Source organism: Leucoraja erinacea, chromosome 4 (genome assembly GCF_028641065.1).
Source record: "Leucoraja erinacea ecotype New England chromosome 4, Leri_hhj_1, whole genome shotgun sequence".
NCBI classification, from domain to species: domain Eukaryota; kingdom Metazoa; phylum Chordata; class Chondrichthyes; order Rajiformes; family Rajidae; genus Leucoraja; species Leucoraja erinaceus.
This window is the reverse complement of record NC_073380.1, coordinates 19212068-19239523: the sequence shown is the minus strand read 5'-3', so window position 1 is coordinate 19239523 and position 27456 is coordinate 19212068. Positions and strand designations below refer to the sequence as shown.

The 27456-nt window shown below is 44.2% G+C and overlaps 1 protein-coding gene across 5 annotated transcripts in view; it reads left to right on the top strand.

Moving 5' to 3' along the window:
• LOC129696202 (zinc finger protein ZFAT-like) overlaps positions 1-27026 on the top strand; it is a 95143-nt gene extending 68117 nt beyond the window's left edge. For 4 of the 5 annotated variants that reach the window (XM_055633847.1, XM_055633849.1, XM_055633850.1 and 1 more), the window contains exons 12-16: positions 6345-6483; positions 10931-11052; positions 15221-15350; positions 19736-19863; positions 25905-27026. In XM_055633847.1, coding sequence (XP_055489822.1) covers positions 6345-6483; positions 10931-11052; positions 15221-15350; positions 19736-19863; positions 25905-26150 — 765 coding nt within the window. In that variant the 3' untranslated portion in view covers positions 26151-27026. The remainder of the gene's footprint in view (positions 1-6344; positions 6484-10930; positions 11053-15220; positions 15351-19735; positions 19864-25904) is intronic. The other variant, XM_055633848.1, reaches the window with a different exon arrangement.
• Positions 27027-27456: the final 430 nt, after the last annotated feature.

Here is a 27456-nt window from a genome sequence, read left to right as displayed (position 1 = left end):
TTGACTAATCTTCTTGAATTTTTTGAAGAGGTTACTAGGGAAATTGACGAGGGTAAAGCAGTGGATGTTGTCTATATGGACTTTAGTAAGGTCTTTGACAAGGTTCCTCATGGAAGGTTGGTTAAGAAGGTTCAACTGTTGGGTATAAATGCAGGACTAGCAAGATGGATTCAACAGTGGCTGAATGGGAGAAGCCAGAGGGTAATGGTGGATGGCTGTTTATCGGGTTGGAGGCAGGTGACTAGTGGGGTGCCTCAGGGATCTGTGTTGGGTCCTTTGTTGTTTGTCATGTACATCAATGATCTGGATGAAGGTGTGGTAAATTGGATTAGTAAGTATGCAGATGATTCCAAGATAGGGGGTGTTGTGGATAATGAAGAGGATTTCCAAAGTCTACAGAGTGATTTAGGCCATTTGGAAGAATGGGCTGAAAGATGGCAGATGGAGTTTAATGCTGATAAATGTGAGGTGCTACACCTTGGCAGGACAAATCAAAATAGGACGTACATGGTAAATGGTAGGGAATTGAAGAATACAGTTGAACAGAGGGATCTGGGTATAACCGTGCATAGTTCCTTGAAGGTGGAATCTCATATAGATAGGGTGGTAAAGAAAGCTTTTGGTATGCTAGTCTTTATAAATCAGAGCATTGAGTATAGAAGCTGGGATGTAATGTTAAAATTGTACAAGATAGAGATACAAGATACAAGATACATTTAATTGTCATTTGGACCCCTTGAGGTCCAAACGAAATGCCGTTTCTGCAGCCATACATTACAAACAAATAGACCCAAGACACAACATAATTTACATAAACATCCATCACATCGCTGTGATGGAAGGCCAAATAAACTTATCTCTCCACTGCACTCTCCCCCCCCCGATGTCCGAGTCAAAGTCAAAGCCCCCGGCTGACGATGGCGATTGTCCCGCGGCCATTAAAGCCACGCCGGGTGGTGCGAGGTCGCCCACCGGGTCTTGGTGTTAGAGCCCCCGGCGTGCGCTCGCAGAGTCCCGCGCCATTCCAAGCCACGCGGGGCGGTGATGTTAGGCCCCGCTCCAGGAGCTCTTCGACCCCGCAACTCGGGCGGGAGAAGTCGCCGTTGCGAGAGCCCTGAAAAACGGTCTCCCTCCAGGGACCCGCGGGCTCCCGGTGCCGCCGTCCGCAGACCTGCAGTTGAAGCCTCCGACTCTCCGGTCGGGCCGCAGCAGCAGCAGCAGCAGCGCTCCTCCACCGCTCCACCCGCTCCGGACTCGGCCAGCTCCGCGACGGTGAGGTGAGTCGTCGGCACCAGAGTCCCCGGACTCTTCCTGTTGGAGGCCGCTCCTCATTGCAGCCCCAACGATAACGTAGACCCGACGAGAAAAGGTCGGGTCTCCCGTGCAGGGAGAGATTTAAAAGTTTCTCCCCCTCTCCCTCCCACCCCATCCCCCCCCCCCCACACACACACCCCAACAAAAAATAACAAAAACTACAAGGCATTGGTGAGACCAATTCTGGAGTATGGTGTACAATTTTGGTCGCCCAATTATAGGAAGGATGTCAACAAAATAGAGAGAGTACAGAGGAGATTTACTAGAATGTTGCCTGGGTTTCAACAACTAAGTTACAGAGATAGGTTGAATAAGTTAGGTATTTATTCTCTGGAGCGCAGAAGGTTAAGGGGGGACCTGATAGAGGTCTTTAAAATGATGAGAGGGATAGACAGAGTTGATGTGGACAAGCTTTTCCCTTTGAGAATAGGGAAGATTCAAACAAGAGGACATGACTTCAGAATTAAGGGACAGAAGATTAGGGGTAATATGAGGGGGAACCTCTTTACGCAGAGAGTGGTAGCGGTGTGGAATGAGCTCCCAGTGGAAGTGGTGGAGGCAGGTTCATTGGTATCATTTAAAAATAAATTGGGTAGGCATATGGATGAGAAGGGGATGGAGGGTTATGGTATGAGTGCAGGCAGGTGGGACTAAGGGGAAAAAAAAAAAAAAAAAAAAATTTGTTCGGCACGGACTTGTAGGGCCGAGATGGCCTGTTTCCGTGCTGTTATTGTTATATGTTATATGGTTATATGTAAATGAGATCCATTGTGATTGGACGTCTGCGAGATGGCATGTGACATCATCAATGGAAAGAATCTCCCACTGAAAAGCAGTTGTTTTTTTTTTGCAATAAACGGTCAAATCATAAAAAAACGGTAATATAGGTTGGAATGTGATGGGAAGATGTTTATCCCGTCGAGAGAAAAAAATTGAGTAGCATGTGTGAAAATGGGAAGGATGTGGCCAAGCGTTTTGGAAGAAGATACAAATTAAGGAGCTTAAAAGAAAGCCAACAGAACCCTGCATACACACAGAAATTTAGAATGTTGAGAACAAAGGGAAGAGTTTTTTGTATAACACTAGACCAAGTGGGACCTGTTTGGTCCTGTCCCCCCAACGCGTGGTTGCGGGGGGGGGGGGGGGGGGGGGTTGGGTGGAGAGGCGGCCTGCGACGTCACACACACAAACCCCCCTTGATATTACATAAATATTATTCATTTTCTCCTTTTCCCCCATCCCCCGCCCTACCCACTCACTCATAGCCCCCATCTGTGCAGGTGTGATTAGGGAGGGAGAGAGGGCGGTAGAGAGGGAGTGTAGAGATTGAGGGGGGGGGGGGGGGGACGCACGGCATCATAGGGGAGGTGGGCTGGTCGCTGAACGCAATACTCCATCACTCACCCATAGGTCCTAGAGAGGGGGGGGGGGGGAAAAGAGGGAGGGGAGGGCAGAGAGGGAGGGGGCTAGAGAGAGAGGGGTAGGGGCAGAGGGGGAGGGGGGGAGAGAGGGATTGGAGGACAACTTGCTTTATTTGATCTTATTTGATTGCACGCCAAGTTGATTACATTCATGGAAACGTGAAGGTTGCAATCTCCCACCCCTGTCCCATTGTGATGTCATTTGTAAATGAGATCTATTGTGATTGGACGTCTGTGAGATGGCACTGTGACATCAATAGAAAGTGCTGCTAGAGTCTCCCACTGAAAAGCAGTTAATTTTTGGAAATAAACGATTAAAACTTTAAAAACTTTGGTAATATACGAATGCGACGGGCAGATGTTTATCCCGTCGAGGGAAACATTTGAGTAGCGTGTGTGAAAATGTGAAAGCTGTGGCCAAGCGTTTGGAAGAAGATACAAAATTAGGAGATTGAAAAAAAGACAACACAACCCTGCATACACACAGAAATTTAGAATGTTGATAACAAAGGGAAGAGTATTAGACTAAGTAGGACCCGTTGGGTCCCAGCATCACGTGGGATGGCTGGTCCCCCAACGCAATATTCCACCTCAAACCAATTCCAATATTGGTGGCCAGTGTGAGGGGAGGGTGGGGGTGGGGGGTTGTGGGGGGCTTTCTGGAGGACTAGAATGGGTGTTATGGGCTGAAGGGACTGGTTCCCAGAGGGCTAGTATGGACATTGTGGGCCGAATGGATTCTTGGACTGGCAGCTTAGTCATTCAAGCCTGTTGTGCTGGCAGCTCATTCACGGCTGGTGGGCTGGCAGTTGACACGGCTATTCCTTGAAATTCCATTTCAAGCAGGGTGCAAGGCCACCAAATTCAAGTGCAGTTTCATACCATTTCAAGCAGGGCGCAAGGCCACTAAAGACAGCGAGTCATGACCTCTCCTTCCTCCATCTTGCACAGACTGGGTTTTATAGTCCCGCCAGAAGGGGCGTGGCCTTCATGGCGTGATTGACATGAGAGAGAATCTCAACATTTTTTAAACACTGATAACTATTTTATTTTTGATTGATGGGAAAAATCTTTGTCATCTGATGAGCGGAGGGTGACTCTGAGTAAGATGGCCAAAAATCACAGCCATACATGGTAGCGTTTTTTTCTAAAATCAATATAAAGCACAAACAGGAAGTGGTCAAGATTAGACTTTTAATTATAAAGAAGGCAAGGCAAGTTTAATTGGGCAAGGCAACTTTAATTACGCAAGGCAACTTTAATAAGGCAACAGAGCTTTAGCATTTCCAAACCAAAGGCACCAGAACTTTAGCATTTCCAAACCAAAGGCAACACAGCTTCAGCATTTCCAAACCAAAGACAACACAGGTTTACCATTTCCAAACCAAAAGCAACACAGCTTTAGCATTTCCAAACCAAAGGCAACATAGCTATAGCATTTCCAAACCAAAGGCAACACAGCTTTAGCATTTCCAAACCAAAGGCAACACAGCTTTAGCATTTCAAAACCAAAGGCAACACACCTTTAGCATTTCCAAACTATATTTTCAAACCACTTTAAGGGCACTGACAGGTCAGTAAAACCACTCGCAGTTTAGTAGACATGTGTTCAGTGTTATTCACAGCTCAGAATGAGAGACGTAACCCTCTCGCTCCCCCATTTTGCAGAGACTGACTGAGACACTCAACACTTCCGGGTTTTATAGTCCTCCGGAAGGGGCGTGGCCTTCAGGAGAGAGAATCTCAACATTTTTTAAACACAAATAACTCTTTTGTGTTTCATCGATGGGAAAAATCCTCTTGTCCTGCGCAGCGGAGGGGGACTCTGAGTAAGACGGCCAAAAATCACAGCCGTAAGTGGCAGCATTTTTTCTAAAATCAATATACGGAACAACAGGAAGTTTGCAAGATCAGACTTTTAATAATATGGATAGATAGATGCATTGCTGCTATTTATCATTTACACGCACGTACATTGTATTTTGTTAGGTAAATGTGTGACTTATTGAATACACTTATGCATATAACATGGTGCAATATCAAGTTTGTTAGTATAGTTTTGCTTGAAATGGATATGATAAATGCACAGAATGTTTTACCTAGAGTTTGAGTATCTAGAACCAGGTTTAAGGTGAGGACTTAGGTTTAAGGTGAGGGGGGGAAGAATTAGTAGGAACCTAAGCGGGAACCTTTTTTGTACAAAGGGTAGTAGAAGTATGAAACGAACTGCCAGAGACGGTAGTTGAGACAGGTACGATCACAACATTTAAGAACCATTTATACAGGTACATGGATAGAATAATTTTAGCCCAAATGCATGCAAATATGATTAGTGTAGATGGGTTATGTTGGTCAGCGTGAGCAAGTTGGACCAATGAGCCTGTTTCTGCACTGTATGATTCTATTGACTCTACTCCACAAAATGAATTGAGATCTAGATGTGAAAACAGTCAAACTAGTTTATGGAAATTTAGAAGTCATAGCACACTGAATAGGTAGCATGCAGTCTGAGTTGAATAAATTGGCCAATAGTGATGATTTTGTTGTTAAAATATGGACAGTATTGGCCTAAACTTTCCTCTTCAGTTTCTATAATTCTGATTGAATGCTGTATTTTTTGAAGATGTCATCTTTTGAATGAGCCTTGTATTCTCTGTGATATGTGTAAACTGATGCCAGAGCATGATTTCAAAAAAGACTAGCGGTGCTCTTTGTCTGCCAATCCCTCGACTTCTGGAACAAATTATAAGGCTTTTATGATATTGCTATCTGTGAGAACTCACTGTGTACAAATTGGCAGCCAATTCCCATATTAACTAGTACAGTGAGAAGTGGGGTGTTGGGGTACAGGGTGGGGGGAAGAAGCCAATGTGTTTGTGCCCAAATTAGCATATGTGCAGACATAAAGTTTGTTCTTCAGTTACTTTGATCTCCTCACTGGGCCAAGACCTTGCTCTACCAAGTCCAGGCATGGCTACTGTGCAATGGTCATCTTGCCTTGAAGGAATCGTACACAGTTTATTCTCCGTGGGGAATGGATGATTGACTCACAGCAGAATGTCAGACGAATAAAAGGGTTAATATACGTTTTGTCTGAACGAGTGGTTGATGGTCAGTATGGGGTTGGTGGGCTGAAGGACTGTTCCCCTATTGTATCTCTAAAAGCTAAAATAATAGCAAATCATCCTCAGTCCTGCAAAATTGCAAGGTTATAGTGTTTGTTGTTGCAGTTCGTGTTACTGTCACCTGGTAAGGATCAGCTGGTGCTATGATCTGTACAAAGTTATTTTTTTTGTTGTTGATAAAAATATTGCACATATCGTTGTTGTTTTTGTAAATACTCCTATCATTCCACGATATTATTAGATTATACCAGTTTCTTCCAGTTTTTAAACGGTCTAGTTACCTGTTTTCGAGTTAGACACTCCTGCTTCTTTGATGTTGATATTTTGCTATTCCCTCTGTGCTGCTTTCCCAGTTGTTGTTACAAGTAATACTGTAATCTATGTTGTTTGGTGTAAATGGTGCTTCTATTTGGGGCTGGATTGTTCGCTGCTCTGTTAATGAACTAGTTACTTTTACATGTAATATTTTCCTTATTTACCACAGCCTTTCCGATGTGCATTGTGCCACTATTCCTGTAACATGGCTGGATCATTGAAGCGACATTACCACAAGAAACATCCCAATGATGAATATGTCAATGCTGGGACTGGTGTACTAGCTCAGGAGAGTGTAGCGCAGCAAGGTAATAACGGTATAATTAAATTAATTGAATATCAGGAGTTATATCTCTATAATTATAAAACTCTGGATGTGGATGTATTTATTTGTGTGTGTGTGTGTGTGTGTGTGTCTTGTTTGTCTGTGATTCACATCTCCTCAAAACCATGGTGTGCTAACGATGAAATGTTTACCTATTCCGATAGAGATTTACCTCATGATCTCAAAAATCGACTCATCTGAAACTTTGATTCATTATTTCTTGAGTTATTTATTAAAAGTATACATCAAGATGGCGGACTGCGGGGGTGATGCGCCGTTGTGTATGGCTGCTCCTCCTGCAGTCCGTCCTTTCACCCTTTTTTATTTTTATTTTTAGTCCTGTTCGTATAGAATGTTTCTTGGAGGTCTTCTTTTATGTGGTGGGTGGGGGGAGGGGGGGGGGGGGAAGGGGGAAACTATTTTAACCCCAGTCCTACCTGGTCGGAGATGCGGTTTTTCTCCGAACCGCATCTTCGTCCTCTCTGTGCGGCCTACAATCGAACTGGAGCAGCGCTGGAACGGCGTTTCCTGCCGGGACTGCAGCTTCGACGGCGGTGTAGATGCTGGGACACCTACATGGAGCGGGCGATGCCTTACCGGGTCGCCTTGCGGTAAGCTCCGGGGCACTGTGACCGCCGACAGCACCGCGGAGCCTGGGATCCGAGATCGCCAGAGTCGGAGGTTCGGCCGGCGCGGCCTGTGAACTTTGGTCGTTGCAGTCTTCGGGGGGGAAGCGGCCGCTTCAGTCCAAGCCGCTGATGGATGTTCACCGACGCCGATGATCCAGCTTCGCGGCAAGAGGGCCTGAAAACACCGGGTTGGCTGAGGAGGCCAGATATAGGCCCCGACCTCGGGTGGACTATGAGGGGGAGAACTGGGTATTTTTAGTGCCTTCCCTCACAGTGAATTCTGCTGTGGGGGGACGTTTCATGTTGATTTCTATAGTGTACTGTTTCTGTGTCTTTTTTCTTTTTCTCTTTTTTTGATTTGTATGGATTTATTGCATTGATCTGTTCAATTACTTTTAATCAATCTCTGTAAAGCACTTTGGTTCAAATACTGGTTTTGTTGAAAAGTGCTATATAAATAAACATTATTATTATTATTATAAAAATGAAATATTTTTTAAAGCTAACGAGCTGATGATGTCACAATGGCTCTGTTTCTCACGGCCCGCTGCACGGTGTTTTCAACGCGCAGCCTGCTGAGCATTTTTTTTCCACACGTGAGTTACGTCCCCAACCCCCCCCCCCATCCCCGACTCACAGTCATTTGGTCGCCGCCCGCTCACAGTCGACTCGCACTTGCCTGCAGCCCAGCCGCCCTCCCCCCCACCCCCCGGCCTCTGGATTGAAGCCGCTGAACATGCAGTAATCTGGTTGGGCTTCCTAGGGCTTCAGAGGTCCCACGAGGTCCCGAGCGCTCCCGTGGCCCGCTCTCCAGCGGCCCTGCCTGCTCAGTGCCCGCCGAGTTCAAGTACGCCCCTCTCTCTTCCCCCCTCCTCTGCCCCCTCTCCCCCCCACTCCCCCCCCCTCCCCCTCCCCCTCTCAATCCCCTCTCCAATCCCTCCTCCCCCCCCCCTCTCTCCCCTCACCCCTCTCCCCCCCTCTCTCCCTCCTCCACCCTCCCCCTCCCCCTTTTCCCCCCTCCCCCTTTTCCCCCCTCCCCCTCCTTCCGGCCCCCCTCACTCCCCTCTCCACCTCTCCCCTCTCCCCATTCTCTGCCCCTCTTCTTCCCCCCACTCCCCCTCCCCCCCCTCCTCCCTCCCCCCCCCCCCCCTCTTTTCCCCACCTCCCCCCTCTCTCCCCCTTCCCCTGTCGCCCTCCCCCTATCCCACTCCCTCCCCCCCTCTCCACCTCCCTCTCCCCCCCCCCCCCAGACAAATATCTGGAATGGGATTGCTGCTTTATGAGATAAATTTGGATAAGCTAGGCTTGTATCTTCGAGAGTTTAGAAGGATGAGAGGGTACTTGTTTGAAACAAGTTCAAGGTCAAATGAGTTTATTGCCATGTGTCACTGATAGGACAATGAAATTCTTGCTTTGCTTCAGCACACAGAAAATAGTAGGTATTTACTACAAAACAGATCAGTGTGTCCATATACCATTGTATATACACACAATAATAAATAGATTGATAAAGTGCAAATAACAGATAATGGGTTATTAATGATCAGAGTTTTGTCCGAGCCAGGTTTAATAGTCTGATGGCTGTGGGGAAGTAGCTATTCCTGAACCTGGTTGTTGCAGTCTTCAGGCTCCTGTGCCTTCTACCTGAAGGTAGCAGGGAGATTAGTCTGTGGCCAGGATGGTGTGGGTCTTTGATGATACTGCCAGCCTTTTTAAGGCAGCGACTGCGATAAATCCTTTCGATGGAAGGAAGGTCAGAGCCGATGATGGACAGGGCAGTGTTTACTACTTTTTGTAGTCTTTTCCTCTCCAGTGTGCTCATGTTGCCGAACCAAGCCACGATGCAACCGGTCAGCATGCTCTCTACTGTGCACCTGTAGAAGTTAGAGAGAGTCCTCCTTGACAAACCGACTCTCCGTAATCTTCTCAGGAAGTCGAGGCGCTGATGTCCTTTCTTGATAATTGCATTAGTGTTCTCGGACCAAGAAAGATCTTCAGAGATGTGCACGCCCAGGAATTTGAAGCTCTTGACCCTTTCAACCATCGACCCATTGATATAAACGGGACTGTGGGTCCCCATCCTACTCCTTCCAAAGTCCACAATCAGTTCCTTGGTTTTGCTGGTGTTGAGGGCCAGGTACTATCCTAGACCCAACATACTAGACCCTGAGGGGTTTTGAGAATGTGTAAAGGATGTTTCCTCTTCTGGAAGAATCTAGAACCAAGAGCCACAAAGTGATTGCCCTTTTAAGACCGAGTTGATCAATTTTCTTTACTGTCAGAGCGTTGTGACTCTTCAGAATTGTTTTCCTCAAAGAGAAAGAGGAGTCTGGAAATATTTTCAAGGCAGAGGTAGATTCTTGATGAGCAAGTTAATGAAAAGTTCCTTTGGTTAGTTAAATTGATCATAACCTTATTAAATGGCTGAGCAGGCTTGAGGGGCTGAGTGGCCGACTCCAGTACTGAATTTATATATTGGCCGGCACAGAAGGCAGTACAGAGGTGCAGCTGTAGAGCACAGCACTGGAGACCCAGGTTCGATCCTGATTATAGGTGCTGAGATTTTACTTTCTTCCAGTGACCGCATGAGTTTTCTCTGGGTGCTCCGGTTTTCTCCTACTTTCCAAAGAGGTGCAGGTTTGGAGGTTTCTATAAATTGCCCCTAATGTGTAGGATGCAAAAGTGGAATAACATAACAGCCAATTAAGTCTGAGTATGGTCTAGCCAATGTTTTGTAAAACTGTAGCATTTTGTCCCAACTTCTATTCTCCATGCCCGAAGACAAGCATACTGAATGCATTGTTCATTACTATATTCAGGAAACTTGACAAATGGGAAAATAGGCTCAAAAGGTCAGATAACATTACTGTTCCTTGTGTGCATATGATCTCATGAATTTTGATTTGACTTTCAATATTTAAGATCACTGGCGGATGATGATTTGATCAAAGTAAATGGTTAAGAAGCATAACAGCAGGATGTATGTTTTGATTGTGCCCAGCTGATGCTTGATATCCCGTGATCTACATGCACATGTTTGTTTCAATCCCTTTGAGGATTTTATCTGCCATTAGTCCTGAATAATACATAAATAAAACCAAGAGATCAGCACAACATTACCATAGAGATAATTCTAAAGCTTTTTGCTTTATTTTGGGAGAGGAAAAATTGATTCCTTGCACGGTTTCACCCACATACTACCTCAGATTCACTCTCTTCGTTGACTTTTAACTCTTCTCTGAATAATAATTTTATTAATCACAGGGAGAAAACAGTATCACTCTCCATCATCATTTTTAGTCTCCTTTATGTGGATTATCCATGGTTTCAGGAAACACATTTGGATACTCCTAACAAATTCTGCCATTTCTAAGCCTTTTGCACTAAGATCCTGTTAATATTGGGGAAGTTAAAATTGCCCAATGCGACAACCCTGTAACTATTCCTTCCACCTTAACCATTCTACTCCATGGTTAATGGTGATATGGCAAACGGACTTGCTACCAACAGTGTAATAGATCTCTGTTGCATCAAAACTATTTACATTCTCAATCATTTTGCGTGTGGTATTGAAAACAAATCATCATTTCAATCAGAGGTAGATAAAAATGCTGGAGAAACTCAGCGGGTGAGGCAGCATCTATGGAGCGAAGGAAAAGGTGATGATTCGGGTTCGAGACCCATCATCAGAATTATCATTTAAATCAGGATGCGCAAAACTCGATAACTTTGGAGTTTCTAAATCAGCTAGGTACACTTATCAGATTTCTTCAATAAAAATATTTTACTCTCTTTTAAAAGGCGGTGTAAAGTGTCCAGTGTGCAGTTTTGTATATGGTACCAAATGGGAATTGAACAGACACCTGAAAAACAAGCATGGACTGAAGATTGTGGGTAGCATAGAAGGAGAAGCCATAGAGCAGGTACCTACTTTCCTCTCATCTATAGATTCTATGTGTTGCTGTAATCTAGATTTTATGATTGATTTTTGAACACAAATGTTATAAAATTAAGTTCTCTATCTGTTCATTTATTTGGGTTTGGGGTTGCTCACAAAGCCAGCTTTTTGAACCATTGTACTCCTTGTTTTCCCATAATGATATTGTGATGAGAGTTCTAGGATTTATGTCCAGCAATAATGAAAGATTGATGTATTTCCAAGTCAGAATGATGTGTAACTTGAAAAAGAGCCTAAAGAGATTGTCATTTCCTTACTCCTGAAGCCACAGCCCTTCTTAGCAATGGAAGTTCTGGGATTGAGAAATACTTTGTGAGTAGCCTATGTGAGTAACTTCAATACAATTCTGGTGGACTGGTGGGGTTAGGAAAAGAACACAGTGGATTAGTTGAAATTGGAAATGTCAGAGTTCATACCATTGAGTTTGATCAACCCACGTGGCTACCCATTGTTTCAGTTTACATTTGGCCTCACCAAGGCAGTGCAAAAGGTCAAGGACAGACAGGTCAGTGTAGGAATGAGAAAGGGAGTTGAAATGGCATGCAATTGGAATCTCAAGATGGCCATTGCCGACAGAGCATGGGTACTCCGCAAAGCAATTGCCGAGTCTGTACTTGGTCTTGGTGCAATCGAAAAGGCAGCGTCGAGAGCATTTATGCAATAGACTAGGTCTATTTGGTCCCTGAATGGTGGGGTAAAGGGGAAAGGATAAGTGTTGCACTTCAAGTTGCAGGAGAAAGTGGTGGAGACGGGGAGGCTTGGGTGGGAAGTAATGAGCAGACCAAGGAGTCACAGCGAGAGTAGTACCTGCAGAAAGCAGGATATTAAGTAAGTAAGTAATTGTTTAAGAAGGAACTGCAGATGCTGGAAAATCGAAATAGATAAAAATGCTGGAGAAACTCAGCGGGTGCAGCAGCATCTTTGGAGCGAAGGAAATAGGCAACGTTTCGGGCTGAAACCCTTCTTCAGAAAACCTACTTAAATAAGTAAGTAAGTTTATTGGCCAAGTATTCACATACAAGGAATTTGCCTTGGTGCTCCGCCCACAAGTAACAACATGACATACAGTAATAGTTACGAATGACTCCGAAAATACTAAACAATAATAATGAAACATGAATGATAAAACACCTTTGATCAAACATGTGAACCAACAAAATACCAGATCAAAGAGAGGCTACAGATTGTTGGCAGTTGAGTAGGGCAACTACTTGTGGACAAAAACTGTTTTTATATCTGGCTGTGGCAGCTTTGACATTCCGGAGTCGCCTTCCAGAGGGAAGTGATTCAAAGAGTTTGTGGCCAGTGGAGAAGATGTGACTAGTGCCGAATCCCATTGGATGATATGGAAAATAGACACAAAGTGCTGGAGTAACTCAGTGGGTCAGCAAGCATTTCGGGAGGAAAAGGATGGGTGACGTTTCAGGTCCGAACCCTTCTTCCGACTGTCTGAAGTCTGAAGAAGGGTTCTGACCCGACACGTTATACATCTTTTTTTTCTTCAATGATGCCACCTAACCAGCTCCAGCGCTTTGTGTCTATCTTTGGTGTAAACCAGCATTTGTAGTTTGTTTCTACAACCGATGGATGATATATTGAATGAGGATGCCAGTAGGGTGAAAGGTGAGTAGCAAGGGACCTTTATCTCCGTTCAGTCTGGGAGATATGAGGTGAGAGCAAGCGATTGGCAATGGAGGAAGTGTGTGTGGGAGCTCTATCGACCACGGAAGAGGGAAAGCTACATTTCCTGAAAAAGGTGGACATTTAAGAAGTCTTGGAGTGGAAAGCCTCTTCTTGAGAACAGATAAGGAGGAGAGAGAAACTATAAGAAAGTGCGTGGCCCGTGCAAATACCATTGACTGTATCTTTAATTTGTAGAAAGTGGGAGGGATTGAAAGAAAAGTTATTGAGCGTAAAAAAACTCTGGCCGGTACTAAAAGTATCACAAAACAAAATAGAACAACATATTGTATTCCGTTTGGTTAATTACACCCTTTTTCAGATAACACACACCCTTTGTTTTCCTTCCCCAAACCCATTTGTCCACTCAGACTCTCTTTCTCTTTTTGTTTACTATATCCATCCCTCCCCACCCCTTCAATACCAAGACTCGTAATCCCACCCCACCTGCTCACCACCCACATACCCATCCACAAGAGTTCCTTCTCCTTTATTTTATCGTTCATATTGTCTCTCCCACATGGCTCCATCTGGTCATCATTTCCCCTCCTAATCTGGTTCCATCTAACAACCAACCCCTGTCTCACCCTTTCCCATCATTTCTGTACACTGGCTTTCTTTGACCTGCACTCATTGTCTCTCAACCAAACACATCAGCCATCCCAAACATAGATGTTATAACCATATAACCATATAACAATTACAGCACGGAAACAGGCCATCTCGGCCCTACAAGTCCGTGCCGAACAACTTTTTTCCCTTAGTCCCACCTGCCTGCACTCATACCATAACCCTCCATTCCCTTCTCATCCATATGCCTATCCAATTTATTTTTAAATGATACCAACGAACCTGCCTCCACCACTTCCACTGGAAACTCATTCCACACCGCTACCACTCTCTGAGTAAAGAAGTTCCCCCTCATGTTACCCCTAAACTTCTGTCCCTTAATTCTGAAGTCATGTCCTCTTGTTTGAATCTTCCCTATTCTCAAAGGGAAAAGCTGATCCACATCAACTCTGTCTATCCCTCTCATCATTTTAAAGACCTCTATCAAATCCCCCCTTAACCTTCTGCGCTCCAGAGAATAAAGACCTAACTTATTCAACCTTTCTCTGTAACTTAGTTGTTGAAACCCAGATCACTTAGTTGTTGAAACCCAGTTGTTGCTTGGCTTGCTGGATTCCTCCAGCAGTTTATTTTCTGCTCCAAATTCTAGCGTCTACAATCTCTTGTGTCTCGATGGTATTTAAGCCTGCACTGCCACAACAAAACAAAAACAAAGAAATAATTGGGTTTGCAAATAGAAATTGGGTTGGATGTAGATAAAGCAAGTGTGTGATCCAATGGATTTTAAGGATGGATATCGATGGAGAGGAAACCATGATACTTTATTGTTGTACTACGTACAATTAAACTCTTTGTTTTTGCACACAATACACAACAAAGTCGGCACGTTTCTGGCACTGACAATATTACAAAAGTACTTATTAGAGTCATGTTAGTCCCTCTTCATTCTCGGCAAACCCCCCACCTGGGTCCCCCTTTGTTCTCGATCCCCCCTCCCCACCGAGTCCCTGTTTGTTCATGGTGGCCCCCCTCCTTCAGGTCCCTCTGTGTTCTCGGTCGTGCGGCCAGACTGCCTCTCTGTGGCCATTCCTCAGCCTAACCGTCTCTGAACATTCTGTCCTCGGCCCTACCTCCTCTCCGCTTGCCAGGACCTTCCCTTAATTTGGAGGTTTTGAAGATGAAATGCATGGAGATTGATTGTGCTTGAACAATGTGGGAAATTGGGGGAAAGGATTTGTAGATTGTGGTATACAGGACAGAAAACCTAAGCCGGAGATCCAACACCAAAGTGACCAAGGTGTGGCAATCAATGGAACAAATGTACACTAATAACTGAAAATGATTTAAATGGTTGTGACACATTATTTCTCATCCCTGAATCACTATTTATAACTATAATTTTGTTTAATAGTTTTCTTCTCAGTTAAGCCATTAGTAATACATGACGAGAGTATAAAACTGTCTGTACATGAGATAGGGAGTGTGATATGGCGGCGGTACAAATATGTGGTCTCTAATTTAAATGTACTTAATGCTCAAAGCGAGAGCTTGCAAATTGCCCTTTATGGACTTGGTCACCAGTAAATAGTGAAAATTGGTTTCAGAATGATGAAACACGAAGTTTGAAGGTTAATCCAACAAAAATTGAAACGAGATAGCAATAATAGTTAAATCTGCCTTTATTCTGAAAGTTATCAAGGAAGAAGAAATGTAAAAAAACATTTCCCTGCTCCCGTCCTTAGATTGCAATATGTTAACACTGAGTATGAAAATAAGCAAAAATGTAATGTTCATTTTCGAAAAATAGCACTGTTTTAATTGAATAAAAGAAAATGTTTTATATTGAAATAAGTCCTTTTGCATATATCTATGTTTATGTTCAGCAGGTTCTTGAAGCTCCTGCAGAGCAGACTCAAACACAGTACTTTCATATAGCAGAGTGTGAAGAGGATGTCCAAGGTGCCCAAGCAGCAGTGGCAGCTCTTCAGGACTTACGGTACAATACAGAGAATGGTGAGTAAAACAGTGTAACTGTGGATATTTTCTGGTATAGTCATACAGCAGAGAAACAGGCCTTTTGGCCCAACTCATCCTTGCCGACCAAGATGTCCCATTTGAGTTTGTCCCGTTTGCCTGCACTTGATCCTTATCCCTCTAAACCTTTCCTATCAATGTACCAGTCCAAGTCTTCTTTAAATGTTGTCATTATGAACATATAGTCACACAGAGAGGAAGCAGGCCCTTCGGCCTAACTTTCCCACATCATGTCCCATCTACACTATCTACATTAGCTGCCTGCGTTTGGCCCATATTCCTCTAAACCTGTCCCATCCATGTGCCTGTCTAATTGTCTCTTAAACGTTGTGATAGTCCGTGCCTCAACTACCTCCTCTAGCAGCTCATTCCATACACCCACCACCTTTTGTGAGCTATAGTTACCCCCTCAGATTCCTATAAAATCATTCTCACTTCACCTTAAACCAATTACCCCTGGTTCTCAATTCCCCCACTCTGCAGCCACTCGATCTATTCCTCTCATGATTTTCCACAACTCTAAGATCACCCCTCATCCTCCTGCGCTCCAGGGAATAGAGTCCCAGCCTGCTCAACTCCTGGCAACATCCTTGTAAATCTTCTCGGCACCCTTTCCAACTTAAAAACACTTTCCAACTTAAAAACACGTTCCTATAACATGGTGTCCAAAACTGAACCCTTCGGCAGGCCAGATGATTACGGGGGAAACAATGCAGCATTGCCAACATCTGAATAACTGTTACATTTACTCCCAACTTCTTTACTCAATACTCTGACTGATGAAAGCCAATGTGCCAAAAACCTTTTTGACCACCCCATCTACCTGTGACGCCACCTTCAAGGAACTAATTACATGCACTCCTAGATCCCTCTGCTCTATAGCAGTTCCCAGAGCCCTACCAATCACTGTGTATATCCTGTCTATGTTACATTTTCCAAAATGCAAGATCTCACATTTCTTCCATCAGTCATTCCTCAGCCCACCTAATCAACCGATGAAGATCCTGCTGCAATTTTTGACAACCATCTCCACTATCTGCAATACCACCCACTTTTGTATCATCTGCAAACTTGCTAATCTTGCCATGTACATTCTAATTCAAATCATTGATATAGATGACAATCAGTAATGGGCCCAGTCTGAGAAGCAAACATCCGCAATCACCGTCTGCTTCCTTCCATGACGCCAAATTTCTATCCATTCTGCTATCTCTGCTTGGATTCCATGTGATCTAACCTTCCAGTGCAGCTTACCATGTGGAACTTGTTGAATGCTTTGCTATGACTGACACGTATGCTTATTGTATTACTTTAACAATGTTTATATTAGAGCAGCAACCTTGTTCTGCATAGGGGCCAGGACGCATGTCTGTGTGTAGATGGCGGGCCACATCTATCACGTGCACACATGGATCCCGCACCGGATGGCAGGCATCAAATCGCGTGTTCACAGAAGGTGCGCGGCTTTGCGCAGGATGCAGTACAGCCAGAGCTCGGTGCTCGGCCATCGGCAGGCCAGATGATTACGGGGCAAAAATCCGCCTGCGGGCCAGATGATTTTGGGTTACGGTCCGCATTTGGACCAGGGGCTGTAGGTGGCCGACCCCTGTATTAGAGAAACAATGTAGCCAATGGTTTCAATTTAGTGTGATCCTTTTAAGAGTTGATGATTATATAAGTTACTAACAATATAAGAAGGTAGACAAAAATGCTGGAGAAACTCAGCGGGTGAGGCAGCATCTATGGAGCGAAGGAATAGGTGATGTTTCGGGTCGAGACCCTTCTTCAGACTGATGTGGGGGGGGAAGAAAGGATGAGGCGGAGACAGTGGGCTGTCAGAGATCTGGGAAGGGGCGTGGAAGAAGGGAGAAAGCAAGGACTACCTGAAATTGGAGGTCAACATTCATACCGCTGGGGTGTAAACTGCCCAAGCAAAATATGAGGTGCTGCTCCTCCAATTTGCGGTCGGACCCACTCTGGCCATGGAGGAGGTCCAGGACAGAAAGGTCGGATACGGAATGGGAGGGGGAGTTGAAGGGCTGAGCCACCGGGAAATTGGGTTGGTTAATGCGAACTGTGTGGAGATGTTGGATGAAGCGATCGCCAAGCCTCCGCTTGGTCTCACCGATGTAGAGCAGTTGACACCTAGAGCAATGGATGCAATAGATGACGTTGGAGAAGGTGCAGGTGAACCTCTGCCTCACCCGGAAAGACTACTTGGGTCCTTGGATGGAGTCGAGAGGGTAGGTAAAGGGACAAGTATAGCATTTCCTGCAGTTGCAAGGGAAAGTACCAGGGGAGGGGGTGGTTTTAGGTGGGAAGGGACAAATTGACCAGGGATTTGCGGAGGGAGCGGTCTCTGCAGAAAGCCGAAAGGGGAGGAGATGGGAAGATGTGGCCAGTGGTGGATCCCGTTGGAGATGGCAAAAATGTTGGAGGATTATCTGTTGCATGTAACGGGTGGAAGGTGAGGACAAGGGGAACTCTGTCCTTGTTACAAGTGGGGGGAGTGAGAGCGGAGCTACGGGATATAGAAGAGACCCTGGTGAGAGCCTCATCTATTGTCGAAGAGGGGATCCCCCCGTTCCCTAAAGAAAGTGACATCTCCGATGCCCTGGTTTGGAACACCTCATCCTGGGTGCAGACGCGGTGCAGACGGAGGAATTGGGAGTAGGGGATAGAGTCCTTACAGGAAGCAGGGTGGGAAGAAGTGTAGTCCAGATAGCTATGGGAGTCAGTGGGTTTGTAGTAGATGTCGGTCAGTAGTCTTGTTACCTGCGATGGAGATAGTGAGGTCAAGAAATGGTAGGGAGATGTCGGAAATGGTTCAGGTGAATTTGAGTGCTGGATGGAAGTTAGTGGTGAAATGGATGAAGTCAGTGAGTTCTGCATGGGTGCAGGAGGTAACACCAATGCAGTCGTCAATGTAGCCGGAGGTAGAGTTCGGGGATAGGACCACGATACACCTTGAACAAGGATTTACGTCGAACAATCCACCACCAAACAGCCCCAACAACAACTAGTCCCACATTTCTATCCTCCTCTTATTCAAGCACTACAATTGTCCATCATTGCCCCTGATTCAAACCCCACCGACATTTCTAAATCATCCACTACGGAGCTCCAGGCCTCGCCATCCAATCATTAATCCCTGGGTCCTGCTGTTCTTCGGTGCACTTTGAACTATCTATCATGGCCGTTGTCCTCTCAGTCCCTGCCCAAACCTCATGTTGGGGTCATGTACTGGGTGACACAACTCAAATGCGTCATTTCTGTTAACGATTACCATTGTAGATTACTCTAAACATTTCCAGTTTAATTTTGGCACAATGTAAACAGAAAATTGTGCCACGTGTTGCATGGATAAGAAAGGTAGAGAGAGATACTGGCAAAGTATAGATAAATATAAATGGCTTAGATGAGGCATCTTGGTCAGCCTGGATGAGTTGGGCCAATGGACCTGTTTCCCTGCTGGTTGACTCTATGACTTCAGGAGTTACTTAAAGCCTCTATCCAAGCTCCATTATTTATATGTTCAAGAAGGAACTGCAGATGCTGGAAAATCGAAGGTAGACAAAAATACTGGAGAAACTCAGCGGGTGAGGCAGCATCTATTGAGCTAAGGAAATAGGCAACATTTCAGGTCGAGACCCGTCATTATTTATATTATCATTTAAAACAAAGTTAAATTTGTCAGACTAGACATAGTTTACTAGTTTTATATAAAATCATAAAGGATTGGAAATCAAAACTTCATGCAAATCATCTTAATTGAAGATGAAGCATTAGATGCAGGTTAAAACATGGGTTCTTTCTGATTTGTGTTGAAGACAGTGGCTGGGTGCTACTAATCACCTTAGCCCCAGAGTACTAAAAAAGATTAGCAGTTGGGTTCACAAGTGTGAAACTATATTTAAAGAAAAAATAGGTGGAAGGGGGAAGTTGGGAAGGGGGAAGGGGGAAGTGGGTGAGAAACACTTCATTGAATTTCACGTTTGCGTTATGGGAGTAAAATTAGGCCATTCGGCCCATCGAGTCTACTCTGCCATTTAATCATTGGCTAATCTCTGCATCCTAATCCCATTTTCCTGCCTTCTCACCATAACTATTGACCCCCGTTCTAATCAAGAATTTGTCAATCTCTGCCTTAAAAATATCCACTGACGGCCTCCACACCCATCTGTGGCAATGTTCCATAGATTAACTACCCTCTGACTAAAGAAGTTCCACCTTGCCTTTTTTAGAAAGGCACCCTTTAATTCTGAGGCTATTGACCTCTGGTCCTAGACTCTCACACCAGAGGAAACATCCTTTCCACATCCATTCTATGCCTTTCAATTTATTCCTGTTGTTTCTTATTCTAGGTGATAGAATGGACTCAACAGCTGTGAACATTTTCCAGCAGATCATTGGATTAACACCTGAGCACCACGATGGTGCTGTGGCTTCTGTAGTTACCATGGCACCTGGCACATTAACAGTGGTAGAACAAGTAAGTTCCCAATGTCCTTTATCTGGAACTAACTATCACTGCACTGTAATGTCAAAAGTTTCATTCTGTCTCAATCTCTGAATGTTACCAACTGTTGCTTGAAAGTAGCATTTTTGTGACACACCAATGTGTATGTATGTTTATGTATATGAATGGTTATGCAGCTTATTTTATTTTAATGGCAGTTTGTATTTTTCAAAGATGTAAGCATGGTGAAATGAGATGGACTGACCCAAGTGATTGGATAGCGAGACCGTCTTTGTTTAGTTTAGAGATTAGTTTAATTTCTGTCCCGCGGAAACGGGCCCTTCGGCTGACCAGTGCCGCACATTAACACTATTCTACACAAAGTAGCAGCATTTTTACATTTATAGCAAGCCAATTAACCTACAAACCTGTACATCTTTGGAATGTTGGAGGAAGCCAAAGATTTCAGTGAAAACCCACGCAGGTCACAGGGAGAATGTACGAACTCCGTACCGACAAGCGCCCAAAGTCGGGATCGAACCCGGGTCTCCGCCTCTGCCTCTCAATAGCTTTACCACTACAACACCCGGCTGCATTGATCTGGACTGGTTTGAGGCTCTTATTACAGGGTTCACTGCCCCTAAGGTGAATACCATTATTCACATCTTCTCCCCCCCCCCCCCCCAGTGCACCCTCTCTCCGAACACTCGCACCTACTTCTCTCCCTCTCACGCCCTCTCTCTCTCACACCCTCTCACTCTCTCACTCTCAAGCCCTCTGTCCTCTCATGCCCTCACAATCTCACTCCCTGTCTTGCTCTTGCTCATGACTCTCTCTCCCATGCTCTCACTCTGTCACGTCCTCTCTCTCTCTCTCTCTCTCTCTCCCTCTCTCCCTCTCTCACGCCCTCACTCTCTCTCATGCCCTCACTCTCTCTCACGCTCTCATTCTCACACTCGCTCACTCTCATGCCCTTTCTATCTCACGCTCTTCCTCATGACCCTCTCTCTCCGCCCTCTCTCTCCCCGCCCTCTCTCTCCCGCCCTCTCTCTCCCGCCCCTCTCTCTCTCTCCCTCTCTCTCTCTCATGCCCTCACTCTCTCTCATGCCCTCACTCTCTCACGCCCTCATTCTCGCACACCCTCACTCACTTTCACTCACCCTCTCTCTCCCACCCTCTCTCTCTCTCTCCCACCCTCTCTCTCTCTCCCACCTTCTCTCTCTCCCACCCTCTCCCTCCCACCCCCTCTCTCTCGCACCCTCTCCCATGTACACTCTCATGCCCCCTCTCTCTCACGCCTTCTCATTCAAACCCTCTAATTCAGACCTTCTCATTCCCTCACACCCTCACTCTCCCGCGCTCTCTCACTAAAGCACACAAATGCCTCAAATACCCTTACCTACATTCTTGTATGTCTCTCTTTCTCGTGTGCTCACTTTCTCTGTCACACACATGCCACCTTGGGCAATCATTTTCTTTTACACACCCACATAAACTAACATTCCCTCTCCTACATCTTTCAGTCTATCTTGCACTGTCACATTCTCCCATACATTTGCACACATAAACTTGCGATCTTACATGTATTTTCATTCAGTCTCTTCAGCATTCTTTTGCACTTTCTTTGTCTCTCATGCTTTCTCCTTTACTGATTCTCTTACAAGTTCATTACATTCATTTATGTATTTCTGTGTATGAAGTAATCGACTGCATTATATTACTTTACCTCTATTTTTATTAATAAACTAGACTAAGTGGGACCCGTTGGGTCCCATGTTCACACGGGAGGGCTGGTCCCCCAACGTAATACTGGTGGGCTGGCAGCTCAGTCACTCAGGCCTGGTGGGCTGGCAGCTTAGAAACTGCCAGAAATTCTGCCAAAAGCAGGTGAGAGACTGAGAAAGAAGGGGGATAGGGTGGAGAATCAATTTTAGACATTTTTCATGGGGTGAGGTTTAATACTTGCAGGGGGGGACTTAGTGATGGGCCGAAGGGACTCCTCCTGGGTTAGTACAGGCCTGATGGGCCAAAGGGGCACTTTAAGAAAACATCTGAGTGAAATCTCAGTGAAAGGCACTTTTTCAGAACTTTTTCTGGCGCGGCACGGGCCTTTTAGGCCAAAATACTCCTCCTGGGCTAATACGGGCATTTTGGGCAAAAAGGACTGGTTTATTGGCTAATAGGGGCCTTGTGGGCCGAAATTAGCAGTTTCATGCAGGCCAAACAACTCATTTCATTTCCATTTCAATTCCAAGCACAGGCAGGCCAAACAACTCATTTCATTTCCATTTCCGTATCAATTTCAAGCACAGGGCAGGCCAAACAACTCATTTCATTTTCATTTCATTTCCATTTCCATTGCAGTATCAAGCACAGGGCAGGCCAAACAGCTGATTGCATTTTTATTTCATTTCCATTTCCATTTCCATTGCAGTTTCAAGCACAGGGCAGGCCAAACAGCTCATTGCATTTTAATTTCATTTCCATTTCCATTGCAGTTTCAAGCACAGGGCAGGCCAAACAGCTCATTGCATTTTTGTTTCATTTCCATTTCCATTGCAGTTTCAAGCACAGGGCAGGCCAAACAACGCATTGCATTTTCATTAAGGGCTAACAAATAATTTATTGCAAGTACAACGAGAGAGTAGGCTATTTTAGACTGGGTATTGAGTAATGAGGAAGGGTTAGTTAGCAGTCTTGTTGTACGTGCCCCCTTGGGCACGAGTGACCATAATATGGTTGAGTTCTTCATTAGGATGGAGAGTGACATTGTTAATTCAGAAACAATGGTTCTGAACTTAAAGAAAGGTAACTTTGAGGGTATGAGGCGTGAATTGGCCAAGATTGACTGGCAATTAATTCTAAAAGGGTTGACAGTGGATATGCAATTGAAGACATTTAAAGACTGCATGGATGAACTACAAAAATTGTTCATCCCAGTTTGGCAAAATAATAAATCAGGGAAGGTAGTGCATCCGTGGATAATAAGGGAAATCACGGATAGTATCAAAGCGAAGGATGATGCGTACCAATTAGCCAGAAAAAGCAGCATACCAGAGGACTGGAAGAAATTCAGAGACCAGCAGAGGAGGACAAAGGGTTAATTCGGAAAGGAAAAATAGATTATGAAAGAAACTGGCATTGGGGGTTCAGTATTGATGTGGATAGAGAACTGTCTGGCAAACAGGAAGGGAAGAGAAAACGGGGAAGTTACAGACCAGTTAGATCGCTAAACTGCTGGTCGGTCCTTTTAGCAGCACATGGAAAGTGGGGCAGTGGACAAAGTATGGTACGGTAAATCATGTCTGACGAATCTTATAAAAGGCTCAGTGCTGGGACCCCAGCTCCAGAAGGCTTTTACAATAAGATATATACAAATGATGGGGGTTCAGTATTGATGTGGATAGAGAACTGTCTGGATTGAAGTAAAATATCTTTTCCAAGCGGGTGGATGACACGCAAGCTCAGTGGGGGCAGTGTTAGCTGTGGATGAGGGATATCTCCAATGCTAGCTGGGGGGCAGTGTTAGCTGTGAGGAAGACTGCAAGGTGACTTGGATAGGCTGGGCAAATGTTTGACAGATGCAGTATAATGTGGATAAATGTGAGGTTATCCATTTTGGTGGCAAAAACAGGAAAGCAGACTTTTATCTAAATGGTGGGCGATTAGGAAAAGGGGAGATGCAGCGAGACCTGGGTGTCATGGTACACCAGTCATTGAAAGTAGGCATGCAGGTGCAGCAGGCAGTGAAGAAAGCGAATGGTATGTTAGCTTTCATAGCAAAAGGATTTGAGTATAGGAGCAGGGAGGTTCTACTGCAGTTGTACAGGGTCTTGGTGAGACCACACCTGCAGTATTGCGTACAGTTTTGGTCTCCAAATCTGAGGAAGGACATTATTGCCATAGAGGGAGTGCAGAGAAGGTTCAACAGACTGATTCCTGGGATGTCAGGACTGTCTTATGAAGAAAGACTGGATAGACTTGGTTTATACTCTCTAGAATTTAGGAGATTGAGAGGGGATTCTATAGAAACTTACAAAATTCTTAAGGGGTTGGACAGGCTAGATGCAGGAAGATTGTTCCCGATGTTGGACAAGTCCAGGACAAGGGGTCACAGCTTAAGGATAAGGGGGAAATCCTTTAAAACCGAGCTGAGAAAAACTTTTTTCACACAGAGAGTGGTGAATCTCTGGAATTCTCTCCCACAGAGGGTAGTTGAGGCCAGTTCATTGGCGATATTTAAGAGGGAGTTAGATGTGGCCCTTGTGGCTAAGGGGATCAGAGGGTATGGAGAGAAGACAGGTACGGGATACTGTTAGATGATCAGCCATGACCATATTGAATGGCGGTGCAGGCTCGAAGGGCTGAATGGCCTACACCTGCACCTAATTTCTATGTTTCTAAGTACATTGCAGATTCACAGTCCAGTTGATTCACAGCTTAGAATCATGGTTGTGGCCTCTCCCACGCGATCTTCCATAGTGACTGACTCATGTCCAAGCATCCGGCATTTTAAAGTCCTGCCCCCCTGGAAGGGGCGTTACCTTCATCATGGTGATTGACAGGCGAGAGGACCAATCAGCTGATCTCAAGATTTTTTAAACACTCATAACTTTTTTATTTTCCATCGAACGGAAACATCCTCGGTGCAGCCTCAGCGGAGGAGGACTTGTCAGTAAGATTGCCAAAAATCATAGCGATATAAGGTAGCGTATTTTCTCAAATCAATATACAGCGCAGACAGGAAGTGGTCAAGATGAGATTTTTAGTTATATAGATTTTGACCAGAGAGCGGAAAGAAATAAGATTTGCTATCAAATTGTAAAGTATAAAATACTGAAATACTGTGCCATATATTCTTTACAAAGGCAATTGCTTTGTTAAAAATCAGTATAACCATGATAGCATCTGCTAAAATAAGGAAAAACAAATTGGAAAATAAAGGTGGTGTGAGAGAGCGTGCAGAGTCGGGGGAGGGGGGGGCAAGGTAAATAATGTTTGTGGGTAAATAAAGAATGACAGCCGTTCAAGTAAGGGAGATTATACGTATGTTTGATGAACAAACCACAGTCAAATAAGGCTTTTGAAGAACATCCTTGAGGAGGGAATGAGAGAAGGGTATGGCATGGAATTCCAGAGTAAGGGACAGAATTCCTTTAATGTCAGTAATGAGGCACTAAAATCAGACATAAACAATAGTGTAGGTTATTTCCACCATGCAGGTTGATTGGAAAATATTCTGCTATCTCAATTTGTAACAGTGAGCATTGAGATCACTATGTCAACTGATGTTCAGAGAATTCCACTTTTAAGCAAATCAGTTTTCATAACAAAATTGTCATTCAGTGGGGAGAGTCACCAGGAAACTCCGTTCCGAAGCACTCTACCACAAGCACATACTCTTTACACACATATTTTCCAAGTTTCGATCATCCCGACGAGAGGGCTCGAACAATGTCGGCAATGGCCACGTTCAAAGGCCATGACCACTGGTGAACAAAGGAGGAAGATGACTGAACTTTATTGCCTTCCTTCACAGTGAGGAATGTTGATTCCACTGTGGTGGATGTTTATGTTAAATTTTTTATGTGCTGTGTGTATTTTTGCTTTTTACTTAGTATGGCTGTATGGTAACTCAAATTTCACTGTACCTTAATTGGTACATGTGACAATTAAATTGAATCTTAAATCTCTATCTCATGCACACTCTGCCTCACGCACACACTCACTCTATCTCACATACACTCTCTCTATCTCACGGATACTCCCTGCCTCACGCACACACTCACTCTCTACCTCACCGCAGATTCACTCTCTCCCTGACCCATAGATATGACGTAATTTCCTATCTTTCATTTAAAGGTATTTAATTTGTTGCTATCTTTGATTGTTGAAGTATATTAGCCACTTGACTGAAGTCTCGGACTGCTGCTACAGCTCGATGTCTTGAAAAAGTCTGCACCTTTAGAAGAGTAGGAAGCAAAGTGAGAAGAGAGTGATCAGATGGCTTTTATGTTAACCTGCTCTATATTAGAAGATTGAATTGGTAACTTGCACGTATTCTTTACTTTCAGGCTGAAGATGAAGAAACAGGCAATCACACGGTGATGATTCAGCAGGCCTTGGAGCAGGCATCCATGGAGCTTGTAGAAGGACATCATCTTGTGGAGCAAGTGGTCGTCTCCTCTGATGACGTGGAAGGGATTGAGACAGTAACTGTTTACACTCATGGTGAAGAGACATCTGAATTCATTGTTTACGTGCAAGAGGCTGGGCCAGCAGATGAGCAGGCGATGGAAAAAAAGGTTGAGGAATTGTAACCATTCCTATAATCTTCAATCAGAACTTTAACTGCTTGGAGCAAGGAGGCAAGAAGTTCTAAGTTTCTGGTTTGCATAATGCAGTATCCATGCAATCAATGAGCTCTGTTCAGCTGAAGAGTGGCAGACAATAACCAAATAGCAATGCTCCAGGAAAATGAATAATTGAGGACAAGATTCCTTCAGTTACTTCACTTTATAATTTGGCTTTTTTATTTGCTAGCCCACATGCCCCCTTCCCTCAAGTTAGCTTTCCAGATCTATGCTTCCCTTTAAAGTGAACATGGCTCAAATCAAGGGTAATCGCCATGGTTACCACACAAGGTTGACCACCTAGGAGAATTAGTCTAAAGAGCCAGGGTGGAAGAACAAAAGATAGTTTACCCTACACCACATCATGTACGATAGTTTAAGGTGGGAGGGAAACCAAAACTGGATAAGCTCAGGAAGCCCAAAGTTATGGAACACCTGACAATTTTGTTTTTTTTCTTGCAACGTTATCTTAAAATAAAATCACTCTGACTAGTATCTCTGTGAGGGATAAGTCTACTTTGCTTACAGATCAAAAAAATATGTGAGTGCAATTTTTTAACATTTATTTAATGTTACCAGAGACTGACCTACTTTGAAATGTCATATATTCTAAACAACTGTTAAACTGTTCTATAGCATTAGATTACATGTAGGTAGGAGTAAAACTGATTAATATTCTGTGACACTGTCTAAAAGAAGTGTTAGCACATCAGGTACACTTAATTAATATCCTCTTTTATGAAGAAATTGATGATAAAAAATGCATAAATATATAACAATGCATGGATTTTAAAGAAAATTTGCAAATGTTGGAATTCTGAAATAAAACCAAAATTCCTGGAAGTACTTAGTAGAACTCACCATTAATTAGATGTGCACCCCTTGGCCAAATCTAGAAAATGAGAGCTAAGTGTTTCTTTATTAACCTAAACAAAATAATGTTAGAAATTGAGAAAATAAGGAATAAAGAAATAAGGAATAAAAGACGTTACTTAAGAAAAAGAAATAGCTTTAATCTAAACTGCTTTTTGAATAGTTAATGAGTTTATATTCACAACTCACCACGGACCAGGCTGGCTTTCTTCCCTGAAAGGTTAAACAGCTTTGTGGTCTGTGCTCTCTTAATGCACCAGAATTTGCAGGCATTGTTCAAGAAAACAAAGTAGAAATGTTCTTTTCATAACAGACTTAATTCCAAACTATTTTCCTGGTTTCATTCCTTTTGAAGCTACAGCACTCAATATTCACCTGTCAACAGTTGCCAACTGGGTTA